The 15,680-nt window shown below is 40.6% G+C and overlaps 1 protein-coding gene and 1 non-coding gene across 3 annotated transcripts; one reads left to right on the forward strand and one right to left on the reverse strand.

Moving 5' to 3' along the window:
* Positions 1–15,284, reverse strand: ZFP69 (ZFP69 zinc finger protein). 2 transcript variants are annotated; one of them, XM_087446193.1, is made up of 6 exons: positions 14,677–15,284; positions 13,049–13,543; positions 11,378–11,463; positions 6,453–6,579; positions 6,030–6,128; positions 1–2,735 (listed from the first exon to the last, which is right to left on the reverse strand). In XM_087446193.1, the coding sequence occupies exons 2-6, from the start codon at positions 13,173–13,175 to the stop codon at positions 1,603–1,605; spliced, it is 1,572 nt and encodes a 523-aa protein (XP_087302319.1). In that variant the 5' UTR covers positions 13,176–13,543; positions 14,677–15,284; the 3' UTR covers positions 1–1,602. The 2 variants fall into 2 exon arrangements, with proteins under 2 accessions (XP_087302319.1, XP_087302320.1); XM_087446194.1 differs by having other exon boundaries at positions 6,030–6,125; positions 14,677–15,283.
* LOC147914084 (U6 spliceosomal RNA) lies at positions 11,033–11,135 on the forward strand. Its single transcript, XR_015555918.1, has one exon. It is a non-coding gene; the product is annotated as a U6 spliceosomal RNA (small nuclear RNA).
* Positions 15,285–15,680: the final 396 nt, after the last annotated feature.

Here is a 15,680-nt window from a genome sequence, read left to right on the forward strand (position 1 = left end):
TTTCACAGAATCACTAAAACTTTAATAAAACTTTACCAGACTGCAAAATGAACACATACAAAATCGTTGTGGTCCTGACCTTGGTGCTCAGCTTTCACAACATAATAAGCAATGTTAACTAATTAATGCTCTCATTCATTCATTAATGTTTATTAATTAGGTCATGTCCTACCTCTTTTCTGTCTCCCTCCGTGTGTTAACTATAACTCACTAATATAACCATCCCGGAAAATGCTACATGCGGTCATTTGATCACCCAAGGTAGACCCTGCCATCTTAAGCACCCTGACTCAATTGTCAGTTTTCCTCCATTCCAATCAGAGTTGCAGCCAAGATTATATTTGCTAAGGCAGGTGGATCAGTCTCTTTAAGGGAACTCTCATTCATCAGACAGCTCCAGCCTCAGAAGTCAGGGACTGGAGCAGTCGGTGGAGAGATGTCTACTCCTTTTCCAGCTGAGGCCTTGGGGGCTTGGCTGCTATTTGGTAACACGCAGATTCCTCTCTGGCTTCAGAGATGACAAGTGCTGCTCTTTCTGGGGATGCGGCTCAGCCGGTACTTCTAGGCTGTTATTGAGACAAGCTGATACTTCTTTGATGGCTGACACAGCTGTTGGTCCAGGAGATGCTTCAGCACCAGATATGGCTCTGATAGTTCTCTATCTTGCTGGTGGGAAAATAAATTGGTCCAACCTCTATGAAGGTCAATTTGGCAATATCCATCATACACATGCACATACTCTCCAGCACACAAATTCCAGTTCTAGGAATTTACCCTGTATATATACCTACATGTGTGAGAAATGAAAATGTATAAGACTATTCATTGCAACATTATATAAACAAAAGATTGAAAATCCAAAAGTCCATCCATTGTGAACTGGATAAATAAAGTACATTCAAGCCATAGAATACTATGCAGCTGTAAAAAAGAATGAGTAGGCACTTTATCTACGGATGTGGAATGACCTCCATGATATACGGTTAATAAAAGTAATGTGCAGATGTGTTTGTATAGGAGGCTGTCATTTTTGCTTAAAAAGAAAAACTGTATATTTGTATTCTCTTGGATATAAACAGAAAAATCTCTGCAAGGGTACACAAAAAAATTAGTTATAAAAAATGGTTGCCTCTAGGTATAAATTCGTGGTGAGGGATGGAGGAAGGAGGCTTTTCACTTATACAACTGTTTGTGCCTTTTGAACTTTATACCACGTGAAAGTTTTCCCCATTAAAAAAATAAAATTTTAATTAAAAAAATAGGGGTGGTGATATTTTAAACAGTAGTTCCCAAATGCTGGTCTGTAAATCAGTGAACACCCATGAAGAATAATTTATTAACCTACCATGAAATCAGAAAAATAATAATAACGTGTGGATTTTCCATATTGCTGAATTTCATTTGAAAGACCATCCTTTATTCTTAAGTACTTTGTATGGAGGTGTTAGTAGATAGTAGCTATCAATGTAGTGTTTATTTACACAATTGGCAAAATTAAAAGTTGGCAACATTATATCAATTCATCAAATTTACAGTCCTGAAATTTAAAAGCATAGAATCATTGATTTAGACTTGGTTTTTGTTTTTATGAATAATCTGTTTTTACACATTATTTCGGAAGGCATTCCTCCTGTGTATTTCATGGTGTCGAGTAAGTGATGAGTTATAGCTGAAGGCTTTTCCACATTCATTACATTCATAAGGTTTTTCTCCAGTGTGATGTCTCTGATGTTTCTTAAAGGATGAATCATGCCTGTAGGCTTTTCCACAGCGGTTGCATTCATATGCTTTCACTCCTGTATGAACAGTTTTATGGTTGCTGAGGTGTATCCTCTGCCTAAAGGCTTTCCCACATTCCTTACATTTGTAGGGTCTCTCCCCAGTATGGATTCTCTGGTGATGCGTTAGATATGCTCTATGACTAAAGGTTTTACAACATGCAGTGCATGCATAGGGTTTCTCCCCAGTATGAATTCTTATATGTTCACTAAGGTGTCTAATCTGTCGAAAGGTTTTCCCACATTCATTGCACGTAAAGGGTTTCTCTCCAGAATGAGTTCTCAAATGTTGGATCAAGCTAATGTTCTGGCTGAAAGCTTTCTGACATTTATCACATACATAAGGTTTCTCCCCAGTGTGAGTTCTATGATGCTGATTAAGAGATGAGCGATGTCTGAAGGTTTTGCCACATTCTTCACATTCAAAGGGTTTCTCACCAGTATGGATTCTCTGGTGTGTAGTAAGGGATGCGCTTTGACTAAAGGCCCTTCCACATTCCTTACATCTGAAAGGTTTCTCACCAGTATGAATTCTCATGTGTTCAGTGAGGTGAATGGGTTGTTTGAAGATTTTTTCACATATAGTACATTCATAGGTCTTTGTTCTTATGTAACTTGGTGGATGATTAATCAAATCTAATTTGTATTTGTTCCTCTTTCTAAGTGTGTCACATTTACGGTGCCTCTGTTTTATAACATTTGAACTCACAATGTTTTCCCCAAATTTGTTAGTTTCTTGGCCTCTCTTCTTGTGGATCGAGATGGCTTGTATCACATCTCTTCCATGGGTTTCCTGGTGCCTTTCTAACTCGTCATCATATTTGGAGACTTTTCTCAATGTGGAATAAATTACATCATCCCTCATGAACCTTTCCATCATAATGCCATGATATAACTGTTCCTGTAAAATGTCATTCTTTGCAGTTGACATATTGGTTTCTGTTTTACTCTTCAAGTCTGAAAGAAATGGAAAAAATGCAAATAACTCATATTCATTATCCTTTGAAAAGTCAATTATTCTAGTGGGTATGGAATAGAGATGTAGATAATAATACATATCAATTGCATGAGATTTTTATTATATTTAAATATGGTTATGCAGCCCAGAGAGGTAATGGGAAATTAAGAAACAGTAAACATGGTAAAAGTGTGATTTTATATGTAGAGAAAATTTGAGCATTTTAGTCCTGCTCTTTCTCATAATACTAAATGATGAAATTTCAGATCTATGTCTTAATAATATGTCTTTTTAATCGACAACTATTCTTGGAAAACAATCTCAGAAAGATAAAAAGATGTCCCTCTCCTCACTCCAGCAGTAGAAAGAGAGACACTAGTTCAAAAAATAAGGTTCAAACTAAGAACATTCACAAGAACATTAAGCTGTCTTTTATTGAAACTTGTATTAATATTTATACATTGTTGTTTCCTGTGGTTATTAATCTGTCCCTGGAAGTGTTATTTATGCAAAGGAGACTTGTAAAAAACCCAGACTGCTACGTTGCTACTATTGCTATGTTCTATGAAAATATCCTTTAACCTTTAAAATTCTGACAGGTTTTCTTACTTGATAATTTGTTGTACCCATGACTAATATTTCAACTGACAGCTCTGTATTCCTGAGAGGTATAACTTCTTGTAGGATTTTTTGGTCAACACAAAAGGATCATTAGCACTTTGAAATTCCAAATGAATAGAGGCAATAATAGAGTCTATGTTCTCCAGGCCCCTGATTCTGGTCATGAGTAAGGGAGAAGGAAGAGAAGAAGATAGGGAAAGAGAGAAGAAGCCATCTGTGTCCCCCTTCCCAATTCAATATCAAAGCCTGAAGCAGGCCCACGCTCAAAGAGAAGATTTAACTTTGAACGAAGTTGGCAGGTTTTATTATTGCACTGACCTAAACATTTTACTAAAATCAGACTGTTATTATTATTTAAAGGGACTGGGCCATCTATGGGACCTCTTCAAGATTTCATCCAGAGGCAGGGAGAGAACATTCATGGTAACTTTTATTTATTATTTTCATTATTATAAGTTGAAAAAGAGAAAACCCAGGAGAATGTACAAACAAATGATGGGAATTAATAACAGAGTGAAACAAGGTGGCTGACTATAAGATCAATATACAACACCAATTGTGTTATTACACAACAGCAACAAACAGAAAATAATTTAAAAATAATAATTTAAAAAAATAATTAAAAAAAATATACCATCTACAATAGCAACAAACTGTAAGGTCTTCAAGATGAATCTAGCAAAAGAGATGCAATATGTATGAGACCTTTATGGGAAAAATCCTAAAACTTTTTTGAAAAAAAAATTAGGAAATATCAATAAATGGAGTAATATACCATGTTCTGGGATAATAGGAACTCAATATCATAATATTAATTCCCCCCAAAATTGATCTATAAATTCAATTCTATTCCAATCAAAATACCACCAGAGTATTTGTGTGTGTGTGTGTGTGTGTGTGTAATCTGATGCGCTCATTATATGATTCATATGGAAAAACAAGGGGCTAGGAATAGCCAGGACAATTTTGAAGAACACGGTGGGAGAACTACCTCTACCAGATATTAAGTTTCACTACGAAACACAGTAATTAAGATAGCCTGGTATTAGAGTGGGGATTAAAAAAAATAGAAAAGTGGAACAGAATAGAGAGGGCCCAGAAACAGACCCAAGCATATAAGAAAACTTGACAGGTGACAGAGGGGAATTAACTATTAAACAAATGGTTCCTGGGCTGATTATCCACATAGAAAAAGTTAAACTAGATCCTCACCTCACACTACACGTAAAATACATTCCAGGTAAATTAAACCTAAATATGAAAAGCAAAATTTTTAAAATATAGGATAACAATATTATATATATATTTTTTTCTGTAAATCAACAGGAAAAAAGATAAGCAATAATAGAACAATTGGCAAAGGATATAAACAAGTAATTTATAGAAGAGGAATCCTAGACAGATGGTCGATAAACATGAAAAATACTCTCCCTCTCACCAGTAATCAGGAAAATAAAAGAAACAAGATACCATATTCACTCACTGAATTTATGAAAATTTTAAAGTTTGACAATGCCAAGTGTTAACAAAGATGCTGAGTTCTGGAAACTCCTAACACCTGTTGATGGGAGTACAAATTGGTACAACTGCTTTGAAGAGCAATTCGGTAATACTCAGCAAAACGAAGGTGCATATACTCCATGATCCACAAATTTTGCTTCTACCAACTATCTCAGAGAAACACTTACATACGTACACAAGAAGATATATACATGAAGATTTACTGCAGCATCTTGTAACCCCTAAATTTAGAAACAGTATAAATGTCTATAACAGGAAAATGGAGAAATAAATTGTGGTTTATTAATTCAACAGAAACGAGTGAACTAGAACAACATGGATAAATATCAATAGTGTTGAATGAGAAAAGCAAGTGGAAAAAGTATAAATACCATTTTTTAAAGAATAAGAACATGCAAAACAATGCTATATATTGTTTGGGGATATACACATGTAATAAAAGTATGAAAACACAAGGGAATAATAATATTTAAACTCAGAAGAGTTGGTTATTTCCAAAGGTAGGAGGGGGACAGCAGCGCTTCAACTCTTTTATTTCTTAATCTATGTGGAACCTACATAGAAATTTGTTATAATGTTCTCTATGCCTTTCTGTCTAAAATATTTTATAATAAAAGCCAAGTTTAAGGAGATTGTTAAAGGCCACTGGATTTGGTGAGAAGGAATCCTCTAATTTCTCTTGCAGGAGTTTTTGTAAAGTAGTTGTTACAAAAAATTAAGATACGTGAGTTAAAAAGAGAGCGATATTTGGTAGAAGCTGGGATTGTAAAATGAAATTGGTGAAAAGTGGAAATAGAATGCAACAAAGAAAATTAAAGCTTTATAGAATGCAAGGAGAGTCCTAAAAAAAGACCTGTTTTCTGTGAGGAGAGACCCCATACATATGACTGCTCAGGGAAAGGAGCTTCCAAGTGGCAGAATTTAGGATACTGAAGAAAGATGGAAAATCAAGTTTAACCTTAAAAAAGATAAGACTTCTCTTCCCTCCAACTCCAGAGAGACTTTTGCAAGGTCAAGTGAAGAAAAGGGGTGACAGAGGGAGGGGTGAAATTGGGGTTAGTTGATGCCCTGTCCCGTGGCCTCAGCCTTCCCCATGACCTGGGAAGACTTTGGGCGTGCATATTAAAAGGTACCATCTCCCCTGGTCTCACCTGAACTGGGATCTCCTGGGCCTTCTTTCTCTGTTATCCATGGCTCTTCTCCTTTCTCCAACTGGGAAATCACACTAGGTTTGGAGAGTTGATATCCTGCTTGTAGAGTTAAAAAAGAGTATGAATGCTTATGTTGCAATCTAAGAACCATCCCCAGAATTTAGTTCCAGTCCTCTGGTATTTAGGGACTCTGAAATGGAAAAGCCACCACAGCATGTCTTTCTACTTGAGCTCTACAAAGAAAAATTGTTCCCCCAAGGAAGGAGAATCAGATATGCCCTGGCTTGATTTTAAAAGGAATGAGACATCTCTAATATAGAACCCAAGGCCAAGCTCCAGGGAATCCACAACGTTTAATAATTTAGAAATAATGACTCTCCCGTAATGGGCAGGTTTCTTGATGTATGCTTAGCCCATCCTTACCCACTGAGACCAGGTTCCCATAGTTCTCCAGCATCACCTCCCGGTACAGACTCCGGTGAGCAGGGGCCAGTTGCCCCCACTCCTCCTGGGTGAAGTCCACAGATATGTCCTTGAAGGTCAACAATTCCTAGAATATCAAATATGATCCTTTTCAGCCAGAGACCACTTCCATGAAGGTCCAACGAATTCTGACAGTATTCAAAGTTCTGAGAGATTCTAAACCAGTTTTACTGGGAGCCTCCTCTGGATCTGTTTGGCGATTCTCTGGAGATTACTATCAATAATTAAATACATAGAAGGAAAGATGGTCATAAGTGCCTTAGGAAAAAAATTAAGCAGGATAAGGGGAAGGGAGAGTCATACTGAGGGTAGGGATGATCTTCTATGCAGGGTGGCTGGGGAAGGCCTCTCTAAAAGGGTGATATTTGACCAGAGACATGAATTCAGTGAGGAAGAGCCATGTGGAGATCTGAGGGGAGAGTATTCCAGGCAGGTACAAAGAACATTAAGGCGACAGCATCCTTGGCTTGTCTGAGGAACAGGAAGGCTGGAGGCAGATTAATGAAGGGGAGAGTGGAAGAAGATAATATCAGGGAGGTTGGGGCAGGAGAGAGAGAGAGGTTTTTAACATTTCTTGTACATTTTATAGTACTACAAGAACAATGCATTTTTGCTGAGCTTAAATTCTGGGGCCCTGCTGGAGTTGAATGCAAAGATGAACAAAACTGCATGGAACTGTAGTCTAACCCCTTCCTGGCTCAAATACTGAAAATATAAAAAAGATCAGCCCCTCAGCAGTGGTGGCATGGGGTAGCTGGGTTAATCAGAAGTAAACTCAATCATATTAAAGCTGTATTTCACCCAGAGCTCAGCCACAGCTCTGGGAGGAATATGAATAATCCACCCTTCACCTTAACCACCAAACAGAGGAAAAGGGCTTAGAGTCTCTAGGAAATAAACAAAACAAAACAAAACAAACAAACAAACTATGTATATACTTATATATATGCACACTTCATCCTCCACTGTTCTTTTATACACAATATTGGAACTACGATAAAAAAATATTAGACGTGAAGAAGGAGAAAAATCTGACCTATAATCAAGATTAAAAAAATCCATAGAAGCAGATCCATAGGTCATTGGAATTAGCAGACAAGAAACTTAAAGCAACTATTAAAATATATGTTAAAGAATTTACAATAAAATATGGATAGAATACATGAAGACATGGGGGTAATTGAGGAGAGAAAGAAACACTAAAAAAGAACTAAAAAAAAATTCTACAACTGAAAAATACAATATCTGAAAAATCCATTGGATGAGCTTAACAGCAGATTGGACCCTGATGAAGACAAGATCAGTGAAACTTAAGGCAGGTCCATAGATATTATTCAAACTGAAGCACCAAGAGAAAAAAAGAAAATCTCAGATAATACCAAATAGTCTAATATAGAAGGAGATGAGAGAATAGGCATAAAAATATATTTGAAGAAATAAAGGCTGAAAATTTTCCAAATTTGATGTAAAAAAACTCAAGCCACAGATCCAAAAAGCTCAGAAAACCCCAAAAAGAATAAATTTGAAGAAAACCACACTTATGCACATCATAGTAAAACACTGAAGAGTAAAGATAAAAGGGAAGATTGTAAAAGTAGCCAAAAGAAGGTAGATAAGAAGGAACAAAAAAAACAAGGAAGAAAAGGTGGTATAAAAAATAACAAGCAGACACATCACACGTAAGGAAAGAATAAGAATAGCAGCTGACCTCTCATCTGAAATAATATAAGCTAAAAGATAATGGACCATCTTTAAAGTGCTTAAAAGAAATAGTGGTCAACCTAGAATTCTGTCTCCACTAAAAGATCCTCAAATAGGAAGACAATACAGAGACATCTGTAGATCAACAAAAGCTGTGAGAATTTGTCATCAGAACACTCATGCTACAAGAAATGCTAAATGACATTCTTAAGCTGAAGGGAAATGATACCAGATAGAACTTGGAACTAAAGGAAGGAATGAAGAGTGCCTGAATCAGCAAATAGGTGGGCAAATATGAAGCACTCATTTTTTCCCCTTTTCTTAATTTTTTATGAGATAATTTATTGTTAAAAGCAAAAATAAAAACAATATATTGTAGAGTTTACAACATGCCAAGTGAAATGTATGATGACAATACACAAGAATGGGAAAGAGTAAACGGAAATATAAGGCTTTCATATGAAACAGTATGATAATTCAACTGTGATATGTTAAAAATGCATATGTTAATGGCTAGAGAAACCACTAAAAACAAATCAAGGAAGCATAGCTAAAAAGTCATTAGAGGATATAAAATGGAATACTAAAAAGCTATGCAATCCAAAAGAAGGCAGGGGAGGAGGAATGAAGAAACAAAGAATAGATGGAACAAACAGCAAACAAGAACAAGAATATGCACTTAAATCCCAACATATCAATGATTATGTTAACTGTAAATGGACTAAACAAGCAAGACCCAGCTATATATATATATATATATAAATATATATATATATATATATATATATTTGTGTGTGTGTGTGAGGAAGATCAGCCCTGAGCTAACATCCGTGCTAATCCTTCTCTTTTTGCTGAGGAAGACCAGCTCTGAGCTAACAGCTATTGCCAATCCTCCTCCTTTTTTTTTCCCCCAAAGCCCCAGTAGATAGTTGTATGTCACAGTTGCACATCCTTCTAGTTGCTGTATGTGGGACGCGGCCTCAGCATGGCCAGAGAAGCGGTGCGTCGGTGTGCGCCAGGGATCCGAACCCAGGCTGCCCCTGGGCCGCCAGTAGCGGAGCGCGCACTTAACCGCTAAACCACGGGCCGGCCCAAGACCCAGCTATATTTAAGAAAGTCACACTTTGGGGCCGGCCTGGTGGCGCAAGCAGTTGAGTGCGCGTGCTCCGCTTCAGTGGCCCGGGGTTCTCACAGGTTTGGATCCCCGGTGCACACTGGCGCACCACTTGTCAAGCCATGCTGTAGCGGCGTCCCACATAAACTAGAGGAAGACGGGCACGGATATTAGCTCAGGGCCAACCTTCCTCAGCAAAAAAAAAAGAGGAGGATTGGCATCAGATGTTAGCTGAGGGCTGAGCTTCCTCACAAAAAAAAAAAAAAAAAAAAAAAAAGGTCACACTTTAAATATAAAGACACAGATAGGTTAAAAGTAAAAGAATGGAAAAGGCTATACCATACAAACAATAATGAAAAGAACACTGGAGGAGCAATATTAAATCAGGCAAAGTAGACTTAGGAAAAGGAATATTACTAGGCATAAAGAGAGACATTTCATTACGATAAAGGGTCAGTTCATCAAGAAGACAACAATCCTATGTGTTTATGCATCTGAAAATAGAACTTTAAAATAAATAAGACAGAATTGACAGAACTAAATAGAGATTTAGACAAAACACAATAATTAGAGATTTTAACATTCCTCTCTCAGTAATTGATACAAGTACACAAAAATTCATCAAGGATATAGATTTGAACAACCTATCAACCCACTTAACCTAATTGACCTTTACAGAACACTATACCTTACAACTGCAGAATATACATTCTTTTTTTAACTAAATTTTTTATTTTGAGATAACTGTAGATTTACATGCAGTTGTAAGAAATAATACAGAGATCCCAGGTACTCTCTGCTGGGGGCAAAGCAGAGTTCTGATTGGAAAGGGGCATGAGGGAACTTTCTGGGATGGAGGAAATATTCTATATCTGGATTTGGTTACATGGTGTATACATATGTCAAAACAGAACTGTATGCTTTCTGAAGTGTATTTTCCTATATGCAAATTATACCTTAATTTAAAAACATTTAATCTTTTCCCAGTGCTGAGAATCCCATCCATTTTTGATAAATGGCAGGAAGTGAGGAATTCCAGATAAGTGGAATGCAGAGATAACTCTAAATAGACTATTATTACTTTTATATTATTGTAAATAACTCTGGAGTGCATTTCAATCCTAGAAGGCATTAGCATCTGAATTAGCTGAGGAAACTGAGATTGTAAATGGCTAAAAAAATTGCCCCAGATCACGGAGCAAGTAAATACAAGAGATAACTGAAATCCTGTACCAGCTAATTTCAGAACTCAAGTTCTTTTCACTTAAAACGCTTCTGTCTCCAAATAACATCTCCTCTTTAAGAGTCTTCCTTTCTCATTTATTCTACAATTTTCCTTCTATTTCACCTTTGCTTCCACCAGGTGGTGAGGACACCATTTCCAACACCCTGCTGTACCTGCCCAGCCTGTCTAATGTGTGCACTGTGTTGCCTGACCATCTCTTCTCCACTCACTTCTCCTTCGCAGGGGCGTCTGCTCTCAATACCATACTAAGGGTCACCTCACAAAGTTCACCAGTGATATGTGTACATCATTAACAATGTCAGAACTTTCTTCTCAGAAAGTTTGTTCTGGAGTATAAAATACTCCAAAAAATTGAAGTTTATCTTAGAGCCCAAGTGTATCTGTTGGTTTTTAGGGGCTAGAATTATATCACTCATTTTGCTTTCTCTACAGAAATTGGCACAATGTTAGATCTAGAGGTTGGTCAGAAACAAGAGTTACAAAAATTGGAATGATACAGAGAAGATTAGCATGGCCCCTGAGTAAGGATGACACGCAAATTTGTGAAGTGTTCCATATTTTTTATAATATGTCAATTATATCTCAATTAAAAAAAGAAAGAAACAAGAGTTACAGGGAGGGAGGCCACAATGAGTAGGGAAGTTGCCACCACTGTGGCCCAGTTTTCTGTATAAGAACAACTTACACTGAGCTCCCTAGGCTGAATTTGTTACGCTCAACACCCTCCTCTTAAAAAAAAAAGGCAAGTTATAGCCTTAAAAACCAATAAGCATGTCAATAAAATGAGAGGGAACTCCAACCCACCTGGGATTCTGCTGTTGGGGGCCCAGAGGTCACTTCATCCTTTAAACTTTGTTGCTGGGTCTCATCAGCATCCTGAGACAGCACAGCTGGGGAAGGAAAAGAGCCGTGAGGTTTGCATCTCCCCAAATCCTCCCAATAGAAAAACTGCCTGCAGACCTGCTGAATGTGTCTCCTCTCTCAGTACACTCACAAACAGGGATATTTAGAGCAACCAAAGAACAACACAAAGTCTCCTTAATGATAATCTGCAGTGCACTGCTTCAGGCATTAATATTTCCCAATGGTTAATGCTGGTCCAAAAGCACAGATCTACCAGGCCTCTCCTTTGTTCAAAGGTTCAAGATAAAGAAAAATCCAAACACCTCCCCATGGACTTCAAGACAGTCTCAGCATTGGTTTCCTCTAACAACTGTCCCCTTCATATGTGGGACACATACACCCATCACATTCTTTACTCTCAGTTAGACTAGAATATTCTCTGTGCTGCGAACTACTCTTCAAGGTACCTATTTTTGCATCCTTTCCCCAAATCTTCTTTAAAAAACTTAGACATCCTTCAAGGCCCAATTCAATGCCATCTGCTCTGTGAAAATTTCTCAGATAAGTACAATCAGAAGAATGTTTCCCATCTCTTGTATTCCCAAAGAACCTCACCATAGCACTTTCTTAGGCTACCTTCTATTATTGTGATCTGGGTACACGTCTATCTCCATCAGTTAGTAATTAGCATTAGAGATCATTATCCATTTTTCCATCTGTCAAGACGCTTAGTGGGCTGGCCCGGTGGCACAGCGGTTAACTGTGCGTGCTCCGCTGCGGTGGCCCAAGGGTTCGGATCCCAGGCACGCACCAACGCACCGCTTGTCAAGCCATGCTGTGGCGGTGTCCCATATAAAGTGGAGGAAGATGGGCACGGATGTTAGCCCAGGGCCAATCTTCCTCAGCAAAAAGAGGACGATTGGCAACAGATGTTAGCTCAGGGCTAATCTTCCTCACACACACACACAAAAAAGATGCTTAGCAAAGTCCCTGCCTGACACACAATAAATACTGGCTGAATTTGAAGTGTTAAAGGCATTTACCAACAGACCACACGAGACACATAAATTCCTCTGCCTACCCATCTATCCTGACCAGACCACTAAATAATGTGTAATCTTGGACATGTTTCCCACTGAACCCATACATTTCAAGGTAAAATGAGAGTTAATCAAGCACATCATTCCTTCCTCTCAACAAAAGATGAAAAGAAAGTACTGATACTTGTGAAAAATATTGGCTTAGGGCTAAAATGACTGAAACTTGTGAAGGAAAACCATTGGAGGGCTTAAGAGGGTAGAAATCTCTGACCCCACTGTCCGTGAATCATATTCACGCACTGGGAGCCTCTGGTGGGGAACACCTTGTATTCTGTCTTCCTGTTGTGTGCTGTACTTGAGGACAGGAGACGGGAGCAGCATAGAGCGCATGTTGCAAGGAGCTTGTGCTGAGAGCCCAACATTTCCCTCACGCTATCCTCTTCCCAAAAGCCACAAAGCATGAATCCCAAAGACCCGCCTTCCCCCAGTTTTCTCCCCAAGAGACCACCTCAAGGAAGTGTGTACCTATCTTTTCACACATGAATGAGACCTCCTTCTTCCCCGCTTCCCCCCTCCATCAGTCTAGTCTCACCTTCTCCTTCAAACATCTTAGTCACGTCCTCCCACAGGGGCACCCCCTCCTTGGCCTTCTTTGGATGGTGCAACTTCACCCAGGTGCTGGCCTCCGTGGGCAGGGTGATCAGGAGCTGCTGCAGCATGACGACACCTGCGCGACTGGGCTTGTTCACTTCTGGTGAGGAAACTGTCAGAACCTCTGCTGAGAGACTTCACAGTTGGGTGGTCCTCCTCTGATCACCGTCTCCCGCCCTCAGGACTTTGGTGTGTCCCTGTAGCACCAGAACCTGGGGGCTCCTACAGGCTGGTGTGACTTGAACGACTCTGAGAAACTGACTCCCCTCTTAAATTAAGTACTGCCTCCTTGGGAGGCAGCCGGTTGAGTGGGTTTGAGTGCATGCCTCTATATTCTTCTAGAGGAGCAAAAGGCAGGAGAGGAGGGATCCAGAAGCATCGGTCAGACAGCCAGAACTCCAGAACTTGCAGAAATATATTTAAAACTGCAAAAGATCTAAAAACAAAGATTTGGCATCAATGTGGGAATAAGCATAATCACTATTCTTGGATGTGGCTCATTCTCCTAGTTCCACACACATATACACAAATAGTCAAAGACATGCAAACACCAAAGATACACAAACATGCACAGACCCTGCCTTGACTTCCCTTCTTGTAAGCTGCATGCATCCTCCGTCTGGATAAAGACTTGGGAGTTAAGAGCGCAGGCTTTGAAATCAGACAGCCTGGGTTAGAATCCTGACACTTGCGCTTAAAAACTCTAAAGCATTTCAACTTTCTGAGCTTCAGTTTCTTCATCTATAAAATGGGGATAATAATTGTACTTCATAGGGTTGCAATGTTGATTGAGACTATGTCGGGCATACAGTAAACCCTTAATAAACATTATAAACTTTTTGCTTCAACGCTATATCATAGCATTATCTCAAGTTATTTTTAAAAACAATTAGAGATCTAAATTTAAAGTTCAAGTATCTCAACTGACAGAATAATCATACAGCTGCATTTTCACATGGGCAAGCACACATCACCACCTGCGCAGATGCCCAGCAGCTGGCAAGTCCTTCTGACCTCTCTGTTAAGACGCATCCTGGTTTCAGAAATGTTAAAATTGGAGGAGGGGGTATGTTTTCAAATGGAGGAGATATAGTACTTCGTGTATAATGAGGACTACTGCAGAACTGTTTGTATCAGGCAAATTCGGAAACAACCCAAATCCATCAACTCATCCAACCCCCTGGTATCTGAGCAGGTGCCTCCACAGCGACCAGGTCCAGTGTATCTGGGGCCCCAAGAATAGTCCTACTCCGTGGAAAGGGAGCCAGCCCAACTTTTTGAAGTTTGTGAGGAAAGGTATGTGGCTTATGGGCTTTTTTTTTTTCCAGCTATGACTGATGCAGAGAAAGGAGCTGCATCCTACAGGCTGGAACACGTGGAAAATATCCTGCCTCTGAATATATAAAAAGTAAATGTCTTGTTACCAAAGTGGAGAAACTTTCAAATCTTACTTCTGAAATGGTTAATGCCCAAGAAGGTTCACTTCGAAGATGCCCCTTCTTTTGCTCCCAGCCATGCCTCCCTCGGACTTAGAGACTGCAGACACAGACATCGCAGCCTCCTACTCACCAGATCCGCCTCGGACGCTGGTAGGACCAGAGATGGGGGCGTGAGAGCGCCCGCTCCTGAGGCTTTCAGCTCCAGACGGTGTCTCTTTCGAGAAGTGGGTGGTAACTGATTTTGTTCTTTCCTAGCCTTTCATAGACAGACCACATCGCCCACTCAACACAATGATTCTTCAAAAAACGCCCAGCGTTCACATAGGCTTCCTTCGGGAGCCCAGAGGACCCTCAGCCTCAGAACTGACGTGGGTCTTTTCCAAATTCCCAACGAGGCGGCCTAGGGCGGGTGCAGCTGCACCAGATCAACGCACCCACCCTCCAAGGCGGCCTTTCCCACCAGCACCCCCAGGAGTGGAGCTCTGGGGGCCGCAATGGGAGGGATGCCCTGACCTGGCTTCCCGCAGAGCCAGGCGAGGAAACACCCCGCCGGCGGCTGCTGTAACACCGAGGCCGGCGGCGGCCAGGTCCACCCCGGGGCCCCGCCTCTTGGGCCACAGCCCGCCGTCTCCGGGCGCTTCTGTCCTCCCGACGCGCCCTGTCCGTGGCTCACGCCGCAGGTCGCCCTCGCACCGGCCCGGGTGGGCCTCCGGGTGCGGCCCACCCACGCGGTTGCGCTGCTCCCCAGCCCGGCGCCCTCGCGTCTTCCGGCGGGCTCCACACCCCCGCCGCCCGCTCCACCCACGAGGGGCCGCCGGAGCCCGCCTTCTCCGGGGGATGCAGGGCGCTACCGAAAACCCGGAACCGGAGGTGGCGGAGCGCGCCCCCGGGCACGCGCACCCCCCGGGCTGCCCAGACTCAGCGGGCAGCGGCCACCCGGGCAGATGGCCCTGTTTCCTGACAGTGGTCCCGAGAGACCACGTGGCCGGGCAGCTCTTCCGGTGGGGAAGCCCCTTCTCTGTCATTCATTCATTCATTCGACAACTATCTTCTGAGTGCCTACATCTGCACGCATTGTTACAGGCTCTGAGGATACAGCAGTGATCAAAACGCAGTCCCTGCTTTCTGGGATCT

Source organism: Ceratotherium simum, chromosome 22, assembly GCF_057802395.1.
Source record: "Ceratotherium simum simum isolate JZ-2026a chromosome 22, ASM5780239v1, whole genome shotgun sequence".
Lineage (NCBI taxonomy): Eukaryota > Metazoa > Chordata > Mammalia > Perissodactyla > Rhinocerotidae > Ceratotherium > Ceratotherium simum.